Below are 22,303 nucleotides of genomic sequence, written 5' to 3'. Positions count from 1 at the left end.
TAAACCAAAGCCTGTTTCTAATGGTTTTAGCCAATATTTAAATTCCCATATTCTGGACTGAGATTTGTTAGCTGCCAACCACAACACCAGCATCTGTGTTTTCAAATCCCACCATGGCTTCACCATTACTATATCACCATAACTTCCTCCATCCTACAGCATTGAGATCTCTGCAGTCCTCAAATGCTGGTCTCCTGTGCTTTCCTGATTTTAATCATTGCACCCAGTCATGGCAATTGTCTAAACCTTGAAGTCACCTGTTTAATATCTCCTTATATGATTCAGTAACAAATCTTATTCCTGATTTGGACCATTTTACTAGTTTAAAGGCAGCACTGGAATGCAAGCTATTGGTGTTGATTCACCCAATTGTAAAGACCTGAAGTCCCTATATTGTAACATTCAACAAACAAACCAAAGAACTGCAGATGCTGGAAATCAGAGGGAAAAAAATGTTGAGAAAACTTAACAGATGTGGCAGCATCTATAGGGATAAAGCAATAGTGAGAATCTTTCAGGAGGCATTTAATACCAAACAATACATGCACATAGTCCAAAAGGACAATGGCTCCACTTGTAGTTAACTTTAGACAGTTTGATATCCTTCATTAAGGATGGATATTAGACAGAGTGAAACGTTTATTTTAAAAGTGCACTAGATTGAATAACTTCCTCATCTTGGGAACCAATAGTAGAGCAAACATTACTTCCTCTTCCTCCTGCTACCCATACAGTCCAAGCAGCAAATTTCATCAACTTTGTTTGTAGTGAGCCTTGTGAATGTTGAACTCCCTAACGACAGGGAGTAATTGAGATAAATGTTATAGATGCAGTTAAGAGACAGCTAAATAAACACACAACAAATACAGGAACATAAAATATACTGATAGATGAGGTAGAATGCAAAAATGTTTGTGTGAAATGTAACAAAGGCCAACCTAGGCCAAAGGAACTACATCTTCGTTGTGAATTTGCCATAATCCTGTGAATTCAATTTTGAATCCTTGAACCCTCTCAGACCCACGACCTTGGAATCTCACGCTGCTTATGAAAGAAACTGGAACAACCATTGCTTAAAATGAAAAAAGTTTAATTTAATCATTGATTGACACTCATGTTTCTAAAGAAATTTGAGTGCAATTACCAGTTACTTGAGTTCACTGAATTCTAATGCCAGCATCTGGTCTGAAGCAGGGGAAGAAAAAGTGACAATTTAAATATTAAATATTTCATTTTCAGCAGAGCAGCAAGCCAGCCTTAAAGAATAGCTTAAAAAAAAAGAAAGCACACATTTAAATTCAAATATCAACAGGAAATACTTCACACAAACTAAAACACAGGTCATATGTCAATGTTTAAATGGGATAGATGGAGGACTTGACCACCTGCTGGAGTATCAGCAAGTAACCCGCACTGTCTCTTCATTAAGAAGACCCAATGCATCATGAGAAAGACAGGGACATAGATGACAACTGGCCTTCCCCTGGAACTGAGAACCCTGGGCAAAACTCCATCTGACTGACAGCAGCCAGCCAATCAAAGATTGATAGATCCATTCATTCACAGTGCCAACCAGAGGTAATGGCTACTGCTGGTATGACACCCATCTGGGACCTTGCGTCACCACTGAATCACAGGAGAGTGGTCAGGGTGGGGATTGGAGGGAGGACAGCAGCAAAAAGGAGCAAAGGACAGACTCTCAAGAGGGCCATCCAATGCCAGGTCAGCAACACAGTGGCTTTGAATGAAGGATCCCAGCTTGGGAGTCTGGAAACAATCCCTTACTGGGCTAATACCAGCAGTACCATTATAACTGTACCAATTACCTACTTAAGGCCCTTGACTGGTAGCAGGGGAGGAATCCACAAGACTTCCTACACAGACTTAATCCAAGTGGAAGTGGGGAGGTGGGGAGGTGGGAAGTACAGGGTGTTTCGCCCCGCCCTATCTGATTAAATGCCTCTGTCACCAATCTCGCTACAGGTGGGGATATTAATATTCTTTTAGCATGTGGAGTAGGGTTGCCCATCTCGGAAGATAATCCTGGAGTCTCTGAGAATTAAAGATCACAATTCAGATAAATGCTGCAAGAAACATCGGGAGAAAAAAAAAATCACAGTGACAATATTGACTTTTTTTTTTAAAAAGTGCTTCATTAAAATTTTGTTCCTAGTTATAAAAAGATTAGATGATGGGAAGAGAAAGACTATTTCCCTGACAGTGAAGAATCAGCCAATCGAGTAACCAAGCGGACACTTACACTGCACTTGGCTGTGGAAAACAGAACGCAGTGATATCAGAAACGTTTACCATTCTCAATGGTGATGGTTTGGGTGCAATGGCCAGGTGGTCTATATATCTAACCAGAGTTGGCCACTCTTAGCAAATCACAGCCTGGCTACACAGTCAAGGGTTTTCATTGACTCCAATTGTGCACACGTGCAGTCACCAGGCAAGAATCAGGCTGATGAAACCCTCCCAACCAAACAGCTCCACGGGTATCGCCCCTGAAGAGTGGCTGCTTCCGTGAGATATTGAAGGACAATTGTATCGCATGAAGCAGCTCTCTGCAAAAGGAAGAAACATTTGGAAGGGGATGGGAGTGGAATATTTGAAGGCAAGGCAAGGGATAGAGCAATTTTCTGAAAAAGAACAAAACAAATCAGCAACAAAAAAATCAAAAGAACAGATTTTTAAGGCGTAATGGCAGCGACCAGGCTTTCAGGTTCAGGTGGGACTCTCCTGCCAGTGTGGAATTAGTTTCTCATTACTCATTATTCTAAGGAGAGTTGGTTCCAAATAATTCTAAATGAAAATCAAACTACTTTACTTCAATGTGAAATCAAAACCTAGTTTTGCAATCTCTAAAATAAAATTAAGTGAGAAATATCCTGCCTATAAACTTAGTTCCTACAACAAAATTAACCCTTTGGACACCAGCTTAATTTTCCTGCATCAAGAACATAAATCTCAAAAATGGTTTCTAGAAATTTGAAGAATGCCACAAAATTTGATTTGCAAATGATTTGAATAAATTCACAGTGATCACCAGGAACAGAAGTCAGTTTCCTTGCAATGCAATTTACACAACAGGAAAGCTACAACATGCAAAAGCTACAGAAGTCATTCAGTTCTTGAAGATTAATGTTGAAGAATCAAATTGCTCTTCCATTGTCTGACGTAAAGGATAAAGGAGCCCAGCAAGAGTCTCTGGCCTTATTGAATTACACGTTTTTCTCTCCTCACAGAAGGCCGTAATTCAAATGGTCGTGAAAATGTTTGTGTCCTGTTCGATCAGCAGAACTGAAATAAGTGGTAAAACAAAAATCTTGAGGAGGTATTATTTACTATACACTCATTAAACAGCAATGGCCCTTTGCCAATGGTACGGCACAGCAGTGACATATCAAATCTTTGACAACAATCTACCAAAACAAGGCCAAGCCTAAATGTTTTAATCAACATTATCAGTCTGTAGTAATAGGCAGAATTGGGTACTGCAGATGCTGGAGATTACAGTCAAGATTAGAGTGGTGCTGGAAAAGCACAGCAGGTCAGGCAGCATCCAAGGACAGGAAAATCAACATTTTGGGCAAGAATGATGAAGGGCTTTTGCCCAAAACGTCGATTTTCCTGCTCCTTTGATGCTGCCTGACCTGTAGGCTTTTTCAACACCACTCTAATCTTGAGTCTGTAGTAATAACCAAGTGACATGTTCCAGTCTATTATCTCTACACATTATTGGGAATAGTTACAGACTAGGAAAATCTGAACATTTGATGGCCAGTGTTTACTAATCCCAACTGGGATGGTAGTAAATTAGCTATAACTGGCATCAGTGCCCAATGCCAGTGAATGGTGGAAAAAGTAGTTACAGAGTTTCTTATCTGGTAATGGGTGCTTGAAGAGACATTGGATGAAAACAGATTTAGTCTGTCCTGTGGAATGTACATCATGGAAGTATTTGTCCATACACACTAAAAATGGTCAGTCTATTGTGGTAACAATGTTGCCAGCATTCCTGAAATTATAACCCAGTTTGGGACAGCATCCTTGAGAGGCAAGATCAAAATGATGGAAAGAGAAGGCAGATGCCTCCAGCAACATTGGAGTGGAGTGGGAAGTATTGTCCAAGACTCTTACCCAATGACTTCTGCTGGAAAGTGTATGCCTATGATTTTGAGAAATGAATCAGACTTGTAAGAGTCTTCACAGTTGAATAATAAGCCAAAACCCACACTGTTATCTCACCCAACACACATGAAAAATGGGACCAAAGTCCACCTTGTCTACTTGTGAAGGGGAGGGAAGGATAGAGGTTGGAGGTTGTCAAAGAGAGAAAGAAGGAAGGAAGGAAGGAAGAAATAAAACAAAATGTAAAGAATGAAGGAATAGTAAGACATACCTTCCAGCGGTTTCCGCATTCATTACACAGGACGAACGTGGTCATTGGTTCATCAGCACTACGGGTCTGGACCTATGGTGTCAATTAAAAACAAATTAGCCTTTGGTCGGTGTATGATAATAACATAGGTTCAATTTATTATCATAAGTATAAATGATTGTGTGGAGCCCTAAAACTGATTCTCAAATCTGTGTTCCATGGATCAAAATATGACATGTAGCCTCATTCAGTTGATGAAATATTAATCAGCGAGAAGTAGTAAAGTATTATTAAGGTTGGACATAATGGCATAGCATGAGGAAATTTGAGTAAAATGTATCACACATCTAGAACATTAAGAATTTTTGTACTGGCCTTCTGACAATAATGTCCATCTACCTGGTTATAGGTACAATTTTTCTTCTTGCATTTTCCACATTGAAAAAGATTAGACTGAGTTCCACCCGTCTTTGCCATTTGATGTTCCCTGATAGCTTCTTTGGTTATCACATTGCGAAGCTCCTTCAACTCATCACTGGCCATCTCCTGTGAAGACAAGAGTAAATGATAGTCTCACGAATGACAGTCCAGTTAATGGAATGTCAAAACTCCATAAATAACCCACGTTAAAAAAAGACAAATTGGCTTGCGTCTTCACCTCAGCTGGTTTCTATGAGCAAACAGCCCAATTAAATTGAAACCTACGACTTTAATCTTGAGTTAAAGTCAACAGAGGTCAGATTCAACTCTAAAGACTTCACAGAAAATTTGATTTTCAGAGAAAAATGGAGGAAGTGTTGCCTTCCACTAAGAAAATCATAATATAGTGCCATCTCTATTTGATCCAAACTTTGTACATGCAAGCAGAACCACTTTAGAGTGTGGTAGTTGTACAATTAGCTGTACAATACAATAACACTGAGTAAGTATTAATAAGCTTCCCTTTGTCAGCTCTCCTCCCCTCTTCTACAAGATTGGTGCTCCCACCACAGAGCAGTTCCACGCGCAGCTGAAGCACTTCAATCCCTTACCCAAGTGTCCGGCTCCTGATCAATACAGTGAATGCAAGTTGGCTGGAGGCGGTACTGCAACTGGGCTAATCCCATAAGATATTAGTCTCTCTTTTCATCTCTTCACTCACAGGTGTTACCATGCACCAAGAAGCCATCTCACCTCTGCAGTCATCTTTGCCAGATGGAACAAGTCAATCGCACCAGCCAACACATTCTTTCTCAGGTTAGGGTTCTTTGGGTCCTTCAGGTTACTTATTCTGCTTCGAACACGGTTTTTGTATTTCATGTCTGTTTTCTGAAACTCCTGGTAGATATGTGAAATGGTTCAGAAAAACAGAAGGGCAAATGAAATGGAGCTGACAAGAGAAAATAAACAAAAATCTTCCAGCATCAGGAGTAAAACACGCTGCGTGAAAGGTTGGTGAAGGTTAATGTATTAGCAACATTCAAAAAAAAGGGAACTTAAGTTCTTCAGGGGAAGGAATCTACAGGGCTGGAGTGAGAAGGCAGAGGAATGTGATTAATTGTGCTCATTCTTCTAAAGAGCCACTGCTGCACCAAATGATGTTTTTATTCTTCTTCGTGGGATCTGGGTATCACTTGTATGACCAGTATTTGTTACCAATCCCTAATTGATCTTGAACAGACTTCAAAAGGCAGTTAAGAGTAAACCACATTGTTCTGAGCATAGACTCACATGTAGGTCAGACTAGATAAGGATGGCAGATTTCTTTACCTGAAGGATATTACAGACCCACATGTATTCTTAAAGACAACTGACAACAATTGTCATGGTCGCAGTTATTAGGACCACCTTTATTGGCCAGGTTTTATTAATTCAATTAAAATTCCACTAGCTGCAGTGGCGGAATTTGAACTCATCCTCAGGACATGAGTTGTGCTTCCTGATTACGAGTCCACTGATACAACACTACCATGTCCCCCAACTCAGGGCCGCACAGTCACACTTCTTAGGTGGCATGGTGGCTCAGTGGTTAGCACTGCTTCCTCACAGCACCAGGGTCCCAGGTTTGATTCCAGCCTCAGGCAATTGTCTGTGTGGAGTTTGCACATTCTCCCTAGGTCTGTGCAGGTTTCCTCCGGGTGCTCCGGTTTCCTCCCACAGTCCAAAGATGTGCAGGTCAGGTGAATTGGCCATGCTAAATTGCCCATATTGTGAGGTGCATTAATCAGAGGGAAATAGATCTGGGTGGGTTACTCTTCGGACGATCAATGTGGACTGATTGGGCTGAAGGGCCTGTTTCCACACTGTAGGGAATCTAATCTAATCAAACAGTTATAGATTCAATTCTGAACTCTTTGGGACTTCAACAAAAAAGCCTTTGCTAATACTCCCAGTGCTGTACTGAGGCAGCTCTGTAACAGTCAGAGATTGTAAGATCTTTGTATGCTCTCAGGTGTGCATAAAAAATTCCATTAAGGAGGGTAGGGAGTTCCTCCTGATATTCTGACTAAGAGTGATCTCCCAGCCAACACATTATCTCAATGCTGATTACTTAAATGCTATGCACAACATTTCTTACATGACAACAGAGATAACACTCTGAATATAGTTCATTGGTTATAAAGGGCTTTGAGATGTGTAGTTATGAAAGGAACGGTGTACTTTTTTTTCTTTCACTCTTTTTTTGATTTTGGGACACCTTCACACCTTAGTTTCTGTGCCGTCTAATTCAAAAGGATATAGTCTTCAATTTCAGCACCCATCTTGTCACAGTTCACACCATAGTCCTTGTAATCATCTGTGGAAATAAGCAGCAAATTATTCCAACATTCCAAGTAGAAAGTCACAGGATGATGCACGATCCAGTATTGCCAGCTTGGAATGAAATTCATAGGGAGTGCCTGTGGGGAAGATGCACATCCAGGATTTCCCACCCTGTTAAACATGACAGGGAGTTTGGAAACTCCCCTACAATTCATTCCAAAGCCCAGCATTTACTGCACATATTACAGATGGTGGTGAGTCAATTGAACTATAAATAATATATAAAATTATGCTGAGATGAGAGCATGTGGCAACAAGATTATATTGCTATTTTGATTGAAAGTTGAGTTAACATGTTCAAGGCAAGATGTCTAACCACATAAAATATTACCTCAACACAACAGTACGATTGCCACAGGTGATACTAGTCTACTCCACCAGCAGTATTGATAACTTCACCCATTTCTTTTCAATTATCATTCTTTTCCAACCCATCTCAGTTCCAAACAAGTTACTACCATAAGTGAGCTAATTGAAGAAAGTTTTAAGTGACAGAAAGTCTTTTGGCATCCAATTAGAAGTTGGCTCTGACTTATTTTACTAATACCCCTAACCAAGAGTCAAATCTCACACCAGAGACATGAGCCCAAAGCCTAGGTTGGTACTGCCAGAACAGTACAGAAGGAGTGTTGCACTGTTGGAGAAGATATTGTTCAGATCCGACATTAAGTCATAGCCTTTTGAAACTTGTTGTGGAAAAGCACTATATAAAAGCAGGTTCTCCGTGGTGTTCTAGTCAAGCTTTTTCCTTCAATTAGCATCATTGTTTGGATTAGCTAGTAATTATCATGCTGCTGACATTGTGGGACTATCGTTTGCATAAACTGGCATTGCATTTCCTTTGATACAATTGTGATGACACTTTGAACATACATAATTGTCTATAAAATCATTTTGAGATGTCTATTGGACAAATTGGAGGAAGAAATTTTGTCTAGGTTAGGCATTTACAAGTTCAGAGTTTTTGTGGCTCAGTGGTAGTGTCTCATCTCTGGGTCAGAAAGTCTGCATTCAAGTCCCATTTGACTCAGAATTGACATAAATTGTCTGAAATAAATTCCTTTTTTTTCATTCCTTAATCATGAAACTCTTTGAATGTCAAGAAATGAAGAAAATTCATCGTTTTAATTTCAAGAAATTTCAAAGTGAATTTGTTCTGCTTTGTTTTCTTGTTCAACTCAAAATTGTCAAGATATCCTTGAGCTTTTACACTCATCACCCACTCTACACACTGCTATCTACTGGCACTGACCAGCACATGTTTAGAACAAAAATAACAATTTAACATGGAAAAGGTATCTCACCATCAGTCTTCAAAGCTGCTATTAACATCTCTATACATTTGTCACGGATGGACTCCCCAGTTGACAAGAAAGGAGGGAGGATAGTTGGTGTGGAGAAGGTAGGGCTAGTAGGTGTGGAAGGTGATTCCATCTTTCCCTTGCTGCCAACACCACTGTAAAACAGGTAGAAAAAGCATCATAAGAGCAAATCTCTGAAAGATGAAGCTGGACGTGCAAGTTACAGTAAATCCCCAAGAATCCCAAAATGTCTTTATTTCTGTGATCAACAGGGTACATAGAGGGCAACCCAAAAGAACAAGGGGTCCAGTAAATGTGAAAGCCCACCTCCCCTCTCCAAGAGCTTGATTTAACAGACCATTTGCGACACCTCAGAAACTGAAGCAGTCTATGTCCAAATGCAGTAAGACCTGGACAATATCCAGGTTTGGCTTGTCAAGTGGCAAGTGATGCCCATCTCCAACAGGAGAGATCTAACTATCGTTCCTTGACACTTTATGGCATTGTCGTCACGGCTAATGATTAAAGGATTGGATCGGTAAATAGATTTGGAGTGCAGGTTCATAGCTCCTTCAAAGTGGAGTTGCAGGTAGATAGGATAGTGAAGGAGGCATTTGGTATGCTTTCCTTTATTGGTAGAGTATTGAGTACAGGGGTTGGGAGGTCATGTTGCGGCTGTACAGGACATTGGTTAGGCCACTGTTGGAATAATGCATGCAATTCTGGTCTCCTTCCTATCGGAAAGATGTTGTGAAACTTGAAAGGGTTCAGATAAGATTTATAAGGATGTTGCCAGCGTTGGGGATTTGAGCTGTAGGGAGAGGCTGAACAGGCTGGGACTGTTGTCCCTAGAGCATCGGAGGCTGAGGGGTGACCTTATAGAGGTTGACAAAATTATGAGGGGCATGGATAGGATAAATAGACAAAGTCGTTTCTCTGGGGTGGGGCAGTCCAGAACTAGAGGGCATAGGTTTAGGGTGAGAGGGGAAAGATATAAAAGGGACCTAAAGGGCAACATTTTCACGCAGAGGGTGGTATGTGTATGGAATGAACTGCCAGAGGAAGTGGTGGAGGCTGGTACAATTTCAACATTTAAATGGCATTTGGATGGATATATAAATAGGAAGGGTTTGGAGGGATATGGGCCGGGTGCTGGCAGGTGGGACTTGATTGCATTGGGATATCTGGCCGGCATGGACAGGTTGGACCGAAGGGTCTGTTTCCATGCTGTACATCTCTATGACTCTATAATTTTATTGAGGGACTCTAGAAGAGTAATTAGGGATGCAGAATAAATGCTACCTAGTGACACTTATATTCTACAAAAAAACATTAAATTTACAGACAGTAATGAACATCTGGAAGTTTTTCCCCTAAAAAGCTGTTAAGCTGGGGTCAACTGAAGATTTCAAAACTGAAATTGATTGAATCCTGTTTTAACGAACAGTAAGGTTGAAGGAGCCCAGGGGACAAATGAAATCAACATGAATGACCATGATCAAAGTAAATGAAACAGGGCCTTTGAGCTGAATGATCTGTTCTTAACCCAAGGGCTAGTTTTTACATGGTCCCAGCCCACTTGGATGGGTCAGTCCAAAGTAATTTTATAGCCATCGGGCTATTAATTAGCTCAGAGCAAGAAGTCTACTCCCACTCGGGAGGCAATCTTGTCTCAGACGTCTACCGGCTGCAGCCTAATCTCAGTAGCACCACTGGGAGCAGCAGTGGCCAATTCTGGAACAGCATGCAGTCCCCTTGCTGAGGAGTCATGCAACCAAATCCCAAAGATAAGTTTGTATGGGGGCAGGGAAGGCAGGGACCACTCTGGGACAGCCACCTTTAGGAGGGCATTGAAGAGCTGGAAGCAGATTTGGAGCTGGTGAGGGGGCAGGTGTATTGTGGCTTGAGGCACAAGGTGCTGAAGAGGATGGACCCCCATTCGTAGCTTACAAAATGCTTCCCAGGTACAACTTAAAAGACCTTAACTGTCTCAAGGGTAAGCAGATTGTCTGAAGCCTTTCTCACTGTTAGTAAAAGTAGGTACAGACACGGCACTGTCTCAATCCTTAGCACCCAATTTTATATGTCCCACCTCAAACCCACTCACCTGAAAGCCTACTCCTAGGGAGATATAAAGCTCTACCCTATGTTTCCATGAGACTAGAGGCAGTGAGTCAACAATGAAAGATCAGAAATGAACAAAGGTAAGCTTCGGCCAGGTCCAGAATGGGAACACAAGGCAGCAACTGGGAATTAGCACATGGCCCACAACTGAGGAAATGAGTAACAAGACCATTCTCCTATGCTATTACATGAAGATGTGACCAAAATCATCAAGAACAAAGAAAAACAAAGAACAAGGAAAATTTACAGCCCAGGAACAGGCTCTTCAGCCCTCCAAGCCTGAGCCGAATCAAATGTACTGTCTGAACCTGTCGGTCAATTCCTAAATATCTGTATCCCTCTACTCCTCACCTACTCATGCATTTATCCAGACGCATCTTAAATGAATCTACTATGCCTGCCTCTACCACCTCTGCTGGCAACGTGTTCCAAACGCCCACCACCCTCTGTGTGAAGTACTTGCCGCGTGTATCCCCTTAAACTTTCCACCTCTCACCTTGAAAGCATGACTTCTTATTATTGAATCCTGCACCCTGGGAAAAAGCTTGTCTCTATCCACCCTGTCTATACCCTTCATGATTTTATAAACCTCAATCAGGTCCCCCATCAATCTCCTTTTTTCTAATGAAAATAAACCTAACCTACTCAACCTTTCTTCATAGCTAGCACCTTCCATAACAGGCAACATCCTTGTAAACCTTCTCTGCACCCTCTCCAAAGCGTCCACATCCTTTTGGTAATGTGGCGACCAGAACTGTACACAGTATTCTAAATGCGGCCAAACCAATGTCTGATCAGAACTGCTGCTCACTACATCCCAAATACTTTGAAATTAAGATCCACTACATGGAATTGTACTCTCAAATATTTTCCCAGGAATTAAAATCTTTTCTTCTCTCAGTCTTTCCTCTTTGAGTCTGTCGAAACTGAAGCTTTTAACCACTGAACCATTATTCAGATTCACTTTGTGTTCTATTTGGCTTTCTTTCCAGCTATCCTGCATTGTGGTCCCAGTTGGATTTTGAATTTTAAAGAAGTCTAGCACAGATAGTTAACCTTTCTTCTTTCGAACTATCCACTGAAGTTCTTCGAGCTGGCGAGGTCACTGTTGATGATTTGCTGTTGTATGAATCCTTCCTACAACACAGAATGAAGGGTATACTGGCTGTTTAATTTTAGCTAGTGTACATCACAAGATACCACAGATAACACACCACCAGGACAGACTGCCACTAGAGCAGGGGCCAGTGAAAATGGGATCTTTTAAAAAAAAATAAGTATTGGACAAATAGGAGGAAACAATTTTGTCTAGGTTAGGATCTCAGTGATTGGGAGTTCTCTATTTACTACTGTCCCTCAGAATAAGCTAACCTGCAAGATATTTCTTTATTCAGAGTATTGTTGGAGAACAGATTATTTTGCCAAGGGAAATGCTTGAGGCAATAGCCATTGTTTCCACAAAAAGGGAGTACATATTTTATTCACAGGAAGATAGAGTGTATGCAGTTTTTTGTTTAATTCATCAACAGGATATAGGCATTAAAGCTAGATCAGCATTCATTCACCATCCCTAATTGCTCTGCAGAAGCTGGTGATGGGAACTGGCCTTGAACCACTGCAGTCCATGTCATGAAGCTAATCCCATCAGTGATGAGTCCCAGGGTTTTGAGACAGTGATATTGTTCTAGGTCAGGATAGTACGGTGGTTGAAGAGGAACTTGCAGCTGAAAGTGCTCAAATGTGTCGGCTCACCTTGTCCTTCTAAGTATTGGTGATACAGAAGGACAGAGGACCCTCAGTGAGTTGTCACTGTGTATCTCCTCGATGGTACACATTGCTGCCCCTGGCAGTTGTGAATGTTTGAAGTGGTTGTTGGGATACTAGCCAAGTAAGTTGTTTTTAGATTAGATTAGATTAGATTACTTACAGTGTGGAAACAGGTTCTTCAGCCCAACAAGTCCATACCGACCCGCCGATGCGCAACCCACCCATACCCCTACATTTACCCCTTACCTAACACTACGGGCAATTTAGCATGGCCAATTCACCTGACCTGCACATCTTTGGACTGTGGGAGGAAACCGGAGCACCCGGAGGAAACCCACGCAGACACGGGGAGAATGTGCAAACTCCACACAGTCAGTCGCCTGAGGCGGGAATTGAACCCAGGTCTCTGGCGCTGTGAGGCAGCACTGCTAACCACTGTGCCACTGTGCCGCCCATTTTGTGTTGGCATTATCAAACCTTCTTGAGTATTATCAGAGGAATACTCATCCAGCAAGGTGAGAGTATTCCATCGCACTCCCTTTACACATAATGGGCAAATTTTGGGAAGTCAGGAGGCAAATTACACACTTTAAAGTTTCTAGGTTCTTAGCTGCACTTTTAACCAGAGTATTTATATAGTTGGTTCAGTGCTGAGGTCTAAAGGGATCACAGGGCACAGGGAGAAATTGGGAACAGGGTGTTAAGTTGGCTGATCATCAAGAATCATAGTGAATGGCAGTGTAAGCTCAAACAGCTGAATGGCCTATTTTCTATGTTTCATGTTCAGTATCTGAGCAATGGTAACCTGCAAGGTATGAATAGTAGGGGATTCAGTGATGGTAGTGCCACTTTAGTGGAGGTGGTCATTGGCTGACACTTGTTTGGTCCAAGCCTGAAATGTTGCACAGGCCGTGCTGCATATGGACAGACAGCTTCAGAGCAAGAGTGGGAGGGAGGCATAAAGCAATAATTTCCAGATCATAAAACAAAACTCGTCTTGTCTCTGACTCTCTCAGTTTAAATCTGTGCCCATTGACAAACCTGCCAATGGAAACAGTTACTCTTTTAAAATTCTATTTGATCTGAACCAGTGTATAAGATCTCTCCTTAACCATTTCTGCTCCCAAGGAGGAGGAGTGGAATCAGCCCCACTCCACTGAAGGATCTCATCCCCAGCATCATTCCAGTGAATCTCCTCTGCATTTGGCTGGCTTGCTCTGGAATGGAGACTACACAGACAAAATGCATCTTTCTTCACTGTAAACATTCATGGTCCCAAGAAAGGATAACACAAATACACATTTCCCTTTAGATTTGCAGCTGGTTGGCAATTTAAATTATGTACTTACCAAGATACAATATTTACCATTCACTGGGGCGTATTTAAGTAAACAACATTTCTTGCAATAACCTAGAATCATCTATAAAATATTCAACTTATTCCTGTAGTTTGTATGTTCAAGACTGGCACTTGGCAATAATATGCAACAAGCAAGGATTGCCACAGCCATGGTCTTCATTGGCAATGTATTCTGTTCATTGTACAGTGGTATGTTCTGGTTCAGTTCTGTTAAAGTCTGCGTAAAGCAATATAGGAGTTGGTTTGTAACCTTGTGGCTGTACCTTTCGTCTAATTGCACTCAGTACAAGATGATACTGGAAGATTTTGTTGATTTTAGGTTCTCTGCAAAGCAGGAAGAGGCCGTTACAGAATACTACACATAAGGGAATGTCTAAGCTTCTGGTTTCTCAACTGATACCGTGAACATGAATGGGATTTTGCCTCCCAGAGTGACTAGAATAATATCATACTCAATGGTACAGCACCTCAAGGCCAGATAACTCTGACGTGTGGTCTCTGGTCCAGGCTGGGTAGCTCAGGATGTGCCTAGGAAGCAACACCTACCAAAGGGAATGGGGGATAAGGATCAGTCAGTGATCCCACTCTTTATTATAATTCATTGACCTCGTTGCATACTATGGTGAAAACAAGAGATGAAAACAGATCTGAAAAGTTTGATCTCTGTCAGTGCTTTTCATAACCATTTAAATGTCCGTCACTGCCTCCTCAGGTGACAAAAGGCAGTCTCCTGCATGATGTACCATAAAATAGCTGCATTAGGAAAAGTCAACATCTTCAAAAAGAGTGTGAAGATAATTAAAGGCAAGTGAAGATTAGACTATACTGGTTTTGCTCTGTATTTCTAGTCTGATAATGAGATAGAATCCAACAGTTATCGTTCATCCTTTTTATCTGTTGAATGTTTCCTCAACAACTTCAAGTTGATTGTGGGGATTTGCTGGATGATAGAAGTAAATGGTGCATTGAGCATTTTCAGTGTTAACCTTTCATGCTCAGGCAGGTGATGTTATCACTGTATGGTGTTCACTGCTTGTAACCATGTAACTCTTCCTGTCTCTCATTCCCCAGTAAAACATTCACATGATTTGTGAAGAGGAGCATCAGTATTCTTTAAAGCTACTGTGAACTCAATGAGCTTGAAAAGTAACACAAGAAATCTTTACACTTGGCAAAAGTGTTAATTTTATCCGAGTAATTATCACGGATGTGCTAATGTCAAAAGATCCTCAGACTTTAACCTTCACCTGGGATTTATCTTTTCTGAACCAGAGACCACATATCAGAGTTATCTAGCCTTGAGGAGCTGCATCATTATACTATTCAAGTCACTCTGGGAGGCAAAATCCCATTCATTTTCCTGATAAGCCATTAGTATCAGTCTGCTAACATGGTACAAATGGGACCACATTTCTTAACAGATGATTTTGTCATCTTTGTTTAACACCTCTTTTGCCAATCTTCCAAAACAGGTCATTATAATGGTTTGATCGAGCAGATCTGATGAGAATAGCAGAACAGGCTTGAGTACTCCACTCCTCTTCTTATATTGATAACAACATAGCTATCTTATGCTCTCCTAATGGCTCATTGCTGGCAGAACATCTTCTATAATGGGATGAGGGCATCACGGCTAAGCCAGTATTTATTGTCCATCCTAATTGTCCTTGAAAAGGTGGTGGTGAGCTGTCTATCTGACTGCAATGCATAGGAACTCAATGTTAGAAAGGGAGTTTCATAAATTGACTCAATGGCAGTGACCGTTTACAGTCCTGCGAAAGGACTTTGGAACAGGTAAAGTTTCCTTATAAATCCAAGTTTGATGAGGGGGCTTTGATGTGTCTGAGAGATCTGATAAGACGCTATATAAATAGACATCTCCATTTCTTTCTCAGAGCCATTTGATTAGAAATCAAGAGATCAAAGTCATTCCTACTGACAGTTCAAGTGAAGACAAGATCAGGCTCAAAATGTCTTCCTCAAGCTTGTCCAGGTTCTCAGTTCCAGAACAGTCAGAGGACCTACCCAACACATGTTAGTGCTGTCACAACAGAGTGGACAGGGCTACTTGGATGCACAATGTTCCAAATCTTGGAAATGAGGCATTGAACTAATGAATAAATCTTTGTTCCCACTGATGTTAACCATGTGGTTTTCTATTTATATACACAAACAGTGTTGCTGGGAGAAGCAGAGCTAGTTATTATGAAATGTGTCAGCAACAAAACTGTGTTGAATTGCCACAATCCTTGAACAAAATCAAGAAACAGACGTTAATGTCACCTGAGTGAAGAATACATCACGGAAAAGACCACAGCTCAGCAATATGCTCGAGAATAAAACTTTTTTATTGCCTATAACTTCAGTTACTGTATGATTTTTAAGAAGTGGCAGTATTCAATAGTTTAAAACTTTTAACATCTTTGCTTTCCCTGCATTCAAGAAGAATAAATCACTGCCACCTTGATGAATGTTATTCAATTTGTGGTGCATCTTGGCAAAAACATGCATCTTTCTGCTCCTCATGCACAAAGAAAATAGAAGTCTGCCAGATATTTCTTCTAATTATTTTTTACTCCCTTTCATAGCAAGCCAGGTATTATCCTACCTCTCTTCAGTATCTGTAGAGTTTTTCCTGGACATAGGTGAAAGAGTCATTGGTGACATCGAGCTCGAGGAATCACGTCTGCAAAATAAGAGCCATTTCAAAAGCCCTCAAGGAAAATAAATAAAGCAGCAGTTATACAGCCATTTATGCATCGTTAACAGTTTACTTTACAGAACAGCCGTATAACTAATTTCATTTTCCAGTAATGCTCTGAAAATCCATGATAATTAGCAGGAAATGAATGACTTCCACTCTCAGTTTAGCAACAAACAACTTTCAAACATTGTCCGCTGCACTATCTATCTAGAGCCCTTCCTATTTCAAAAGAATATCATCCTTTATATTTATGAATTAGGCATGACATTCACTCACATTGCCTGCTAACTGTATAACCATGCACATAGCAACCTAGAATGTATCCAAAATCAGAGATTTTCTTTGGAATCTGAAAACTGTGTAGTCTATCTAACTGTGATCCCTGCATTTTGGAAATCGCTCGATACTGTTGGGAGGTGATAGAAGGATTCGTGTTTGGAGAGGCAACCTAACAGGAGTTAAAGTGTTTTCTTCATGCAAAACTAACTATGACTTTGTGGTTCAAGTGGAACTTACTAAATCATTTAAATTACGAGAAAAGTACTTCCTCAGCCAGACAATGTAATTAAATAGCAACTTCAGACTAGCAAACAACTTCATTCAAGGACAATTAGGAATAGGTTCTGCGTGGGTTTCCTCCGGGTGCTCCGGTTTCCTCCCACAATCCAAAGATGTGCAGGTTAGGTGAATTGGCCATTCTAAAATTGCCCAGAGTGTCAGTGGTGAATATAAGGTAGGGGAATGGGTCTGGGTGGGTTACTTTTCAGACGGTCAGTGTGAACTTGTTAGGCCGAAGGGCCTGTTTCCATACCGTAGGGAATCTAATCTAATCTAATCTAAAACATGCTGGCTTTATGAGCAGTGCTCACATCCCAGGAAAGAACTTTTTTTTCAAATTGTCAAACTGTTGCTTAGCTAGGAACTACTGCAACCATGCTGTTCCTGTGTATTTAACACATTAAACATAATGGCAATGAATGAGATTGACTATCTCACCAATGGGCCTAAGATTCCAATTTTACCTCGAGGGGGTAGCTCACCTGCAGAGCTAAAAAAGGCTAACAATCATTTTCTCACCTCTGATGGTCCCGCTGTCCATCTGTGGAGTTCTTCCTGGACATGGGTGAAGTTGTCAGTGGAGGCTTGGAGCTGAATAAATCTTGCCTAGAAATCAAATTAGAATTAATCAAACCTATTGGTGAGAAACGTTTAATTCCTTTTCTGCTAATCAGAGACTAAGATCGACATTCTCCGAACATCTCTGATGTAATGCTAGCCAAGGCAGGAATGTGCCACTGGGTTTACCGTCCAGATATCTTTAAGATAGAGTTAATCTAAAGATGGGCCTTAAAGATTTCCATTGATAGACTGTGACTATTTCCTTTGGCAGCTTGTTCGATTATGGGATCATCCTTGGAAAGTGAAAAAGTGGAAGTCCCAAACATTGCATGATGACCCTGAGGGTCATTGTACCTCAGGTAATGTTGAGATGTTAAGGCTATCATGGTGACATTCGTCAGTACAGAAAATGAACCCATATTGTTGGCATCATTCCACATCACACATCAGCCATTCTTCCAGGAAGAAAGACTGTTAGCATAACTGTCTTTATAGTTAGTGTGTGGATGGCTACCTCATGTTTTATCATCGCTGGAGGACACCAGATACATATTTTAATCAATTCCTACCAATGCATTCAACATTGCATAGAATAAAGACAGTCTACTTATCCCTTTCTATTCATTTACCTCAACTAAACTCTCATTCCTATGGAAAAAATAAACTAGAGTTAATCTGAGAGCATTTAAATTATGAAGAAACAGCCAACGGACATACTCCAACAACAGTGAGAAAAAAATCGACAGAACTGGATAGTTACAATGGCAATAACAGCTGGACAGTCATTACATCATCTAGCACAAGTGGTTAAGAAAGAAAAAAGTTAACAAATCCATTCATGTCTTCAGGACATCACAATGCCCTTTACAGCCAATGAATTAACTTTGAATTGTAGCTATTCTTATAATGTGGGAGAGACAATAAATGCACAGATTGTTCAAAAAATGACTCAAAGTGACTTAATAAATTTTGATGATCTCTTTTGTCAGAGGATGAAGACAATGAACTTGATGGGTTGGAAAATGTTTTGATTATGGTCAAAGGTATCTTTGTAGAATTAATTCATTCCACATTAACATGAATTACCATTGGGTTTTTTCACATTTCAAAATGGCGACCACTCAACCCTCACCAACAGTTCAACTTTACACCTTGCAAAAATATCAACCCTTGCTTTTGGAATGATTTTTGAAGGCATTCCACGTTGATTTATGTATTACAACCCGCAGAATAATCACAAGGATACAGCATTAGGAATGCCTTTTCAGTGCTCCAGCATTAATAATTTCCCTCGACATGCAAAAGCATGTTCACTACATTCGACTCTTAGCAAGTATCAAAGCAAGTACATAGAAAGTTCCTACAGAATCTGATACTTACATTTCTTATGTTCCAGGTTATAACAACTCTCTGTGAAAAATAATTCTCAATTCTGTTCTCAATCTTTTGCTAATCATACTAAATTTATGACCTCTGGTAACCTAATGCATCTGTCATTGTTACTTTAACTAGATCATGACAGTTCAGTGCAGAATGGTGACCTGTTCCATTACCTCTCCACATATTTCTCTTCGGGATGTTTTCGGGGTGCCGGGGACACAGTTGGTGCTTTGTCTTTCTTCTCACCCTCCTTTCCTGCTGCTTTCACAGCCTTGTGATCAGCTGGAATTTCTGAGGCTGAAAGAGAAAATGTATTGAGATTCATTCTGATCGCTCCTTTGTTTTTATTGTGAATCAACAGTAATCATTAGAACCAACGAATAAAAAGTTAAGACATAATAGAGGTGTCCCTTGTAATCAACGGATGAATATAAAAATCTTTCATGCATCGGATATAGCAACATAATCTCCAGGGAGAGGCTTCGGAAAAGCATTCAAAAGCCATCTGATGGTCACAGCCTGTGGCCCCATTGTGACAGCTAATATTGCAAAATGTTATTGGATACAATGTGAACAAAACAAGTGTCAATAGGAAGTAACACTTAGGGAGAGGAGATGGACAATTAAAGTGCTACAATTTTATGGAAATTATTTTCAAAGAGGGGTATGATTGCAAAATTATTTTGGTCATGCAAAGTCAAACATTGTTGAATGCATATTATCAAGAATAGGCCATCTACCAATTAGCATGTCCTTCCATTCAATTAGATCATAGCTAATTTATACCCCAATACCACTGACTTTTTTTTTGAGTCTGCAATTCCAAGAGTCCATTAAACTCAATTTTGAAATTTTCATCTTACCACCCCCACCCAACACACAGTTCACAGCTTTTGGGAATTGGAGAAGAAAATGAGATTTTTATGAACTGATGTTTGACAAAGTGCTCTCGACTCCTAGTTCTAATTTCATAGTTTCTCCCCACTGTTTTAGTCTCTTCCAATTATCATCTCTCCCCAGATCAGAAGAAATATTTCCTCACATTTTAAATTCTTCTAGTCATTTTACATTCCACAATTAGGTCACTCTTAAAGTTCTATACTCACCATTGTCTTCTCAATAGCAAGTAGAGATGGACAATAATTACTGGCCTTGCTAACAATGCTCACAGCCAACTGGAATAGAAACCCAGTCTACAGAACATATCCTAATAATTTAACCCTCTCAGTGTTAAATGTGGATGCAGGATGTTGTTCCAAGAACATGTAAAATGTAAGTTTATACAGCAAAATAAAACAAAGAACTGCAGATGCTGGAGATCTGAAACGAAAACAGAAATTACTGAAGAAACTCTACAGGGCTGGCAGCATCTGTGGAAAGAAATCAAAGTTAACACTTCAAGTCCAGCAATCGTTCTTCAGAATTAAACTTTAAAAGTACCTGATTATATACAATTAGCGATTCTAATCCGCATTAATTGTTTTTATAGCCAGTCAATTTTTCACCAAGTAATGTAATTGCAAAGAAGAGTGAAGTGAATATTCAGGCAGAGAGGAATGCTGGCCAGGTCAGTTGAAAAATGTGTACACTTCTTTGAATAATGCAAATGGAACCGTCAACATTTATGTGAACTCACAAGATCACAATTTGGCTAAAATCTTCATGAAGTAATAGAACATCCCCTCATTAATGCATTCAATCAGCATAAGGAAAAATAAAACATCTTTGTTCACTGTCACACTGCGGTTTATGGGATCTAGCTCTATGAAAAACTGGAAACCTCCTTTCCTAAATTACAACAACTAAAAACGAATGCATTGCCTGCAAAGCACCTTGGGACATCCTGAAATTATACATCTGAAATGAACACAGCAACCACTTGAGCAGTTGTTTTAGAGAAGTTGAGGAATAAAAATTAGCCAGCCATAGGGAGGGCAACTCCTCTATTCTTCTTCAAAACATCCAGGCTTGGGCTGACAAATAGCAAGTAAGATTCTCGTCACATGAATGTCTCTAACATGAGAGAACATAAACATCGGCATGTGACATTCAATGTCATTCCATTGCTGAATTCCTTCACTATCAACATCCCAAGGATTACCATTGATCAGAACCTCAACTGGGCCAGCCACATAAATATTGTGGCTACAAAAGCTGGTGAAAGACTTAGAAATCTGCAGAGAGTAATCAACCTTCTGTCATGCTGAAGCCTGTCCACCTCCTACAAAGGTTACTGTTGGAATTTCCATTTGCCTGGATGGGTGCTGCTCCAACAATACCCAAGAAGCTCAGTGTTATCCATGACAAATCAGTGCCCCATTCACCAGCTTCCACATTCACCATTAATGCACAATGACAGCAATGTGTGCCATCCCCTACCATTGTTTACCCCAAACTCATGACCTCTACCCAGAAAGACAAGGACAGCAGTTACATGGGAAGACCAAAAGTTGCAAGATTCTACCGCACCCCAGCCAGCCACCTCCCCTCCTTCCTGACATGTAACTATATCAATGTTCCTTCACCACTTCCTGGTCAAAATCCTGGGACTGCCTTTCTAAAAGCGAAAGGGGTGTCCCCACACCCCAAGAACTGCAGCATTTCAAGAAGGCAGGTCAGCACAATTCAGTGGTAACTGGGGACAGGCATTAAATACTTAATGAAATTTTTAAAAAATCAACTGAGAGGGAAAAGAGGGTCTTAGTTTATTGACTTCTCAACAAGAAAGGCCTCCAAGTTTGTGGAGCATGCTAATGTGTCAGCCCAGACTTCTCACCTTGGAATGGGACTTGTGCCATGATCTCCTAATTCAAAGGCCCTGAACCAAAGCCATCTTCATAGGACCTCATTAAATCCACACACGTTTAGTGATTAGACACAACACCGATGTACAGTACTTGGTGATTTTAATGTTTCAAGATGAATACTCAGTCAGTAACATTTTACCATGATAGTTGTAGATATCTAGGCAACAGATAAAGGACACTGCCTTTTGTTGGTGTTTTCACTTTTACTTGTAGATAAAATAGACTCTTAACAGTTGCGTTTGTGCACTTACCTAGAAGCTTCTTCCAGTTTTTGATGAGGATTTTAGCGAGCGCGATGACTTCCTCATCCGTGCTATGCTTACGAATTGCATTTACAGACATGCCAATTTTTGTACTCTGGTCAGAGATAAAAAGGGAAGTCTAATTCAATCAGAACAACTCGAGCAGTCCTCACCTAACATGCAGGAACTTCACTGACATTGCAATAAGGTGGATTAAAACAAACCAACCAAATGCACTTTGCTATACAACAGCAATTACGCACGTGAGACAAGGTTATCGATTCTTATCAACAACAGTCTGCAGGCTTAGTCA

At 40.5% G+C, this 22,303-nt stretch overlaps 1 protein-coding gene across 2 annotated transcripts in view; it reads right to left on the bottom strand.

The window, feature by feature from the left end:
• Positions 1-1,073: 1,073 nt before the first annotated feature.
• LOC122563617 (transcription elongation factor A protein 3) overlaps positions 1,074-22,303 on the bottom strand; it is a 28,724-nt gene continuing 7,494 nt past the window's right edge. Inside the window, exons 3-13 of one of the 2 annotated variants that reach the window (XM_043717578.2) lie at positions 22,000-22,105; positions 19,115-19,238; positions 17,520-17,606; positions 16,347-16,424; positions 11,668-11,748; positions 8,491-8,642; positions 7,104-7,160; positions 5,558-5,712; positions 4,784-4,930; positions 4,406-4,477; positions 1,074-3,303 (exon numbers count right to left, since the gene is read on the bottom strand). In XM_043717578.2, the coding sequence (XP_043573513.2) occupies positions 3,295-3,303; positions 4,406-4,477; positions 4,784-4,930; positions 5,558-5,712; positions 7,104-7,160; positions 8,491-8,642; positions 11,668-11,748; positions 16,347-16,424; positions 17,520-17,606; positions 19,115-19,238; positions 22,000-22,105 (1,068 nt within the window). In that variant the 3' untranslated portion in view covers positions 1,074-3,294. The remainder of the gene's footprint in view (positions 3,304-4,405; positions 4,478-4,783; positions 4,931-5,557; positions 5,713-7,103; positions 7,161-8,490; positions 8,643-11,667; positions 11,749-16,346; positions 16,425-17,519; positions 17,607-19,114; positions 19,239-21,999; positions 22,106-22,303) is intronic. The other variant, XM_043717580.2, reaches the window with a different exon arrangement.

Source organism: Chiloscyllium plagiosum, unplaced genomic scaffold (genome assembly GCF_037043375.1).
Source record: "Chiloscyllium plagiosum isolate Xiang-an unplaced genomic scaffold, Cpla_swu_hap1 HiC_scaffold_30, whole genome shotgun sequence".
NCBI lineage: Eukaryota > Metazoa > Chordata > Chondrichthyes > Orectolobiformes > Hemiscylliidae > Chiloscyllium > Chiloscyllium plagiosum.
This window is presented reverse-complemented; position numbering and strand designations above follow the sequence as displayed.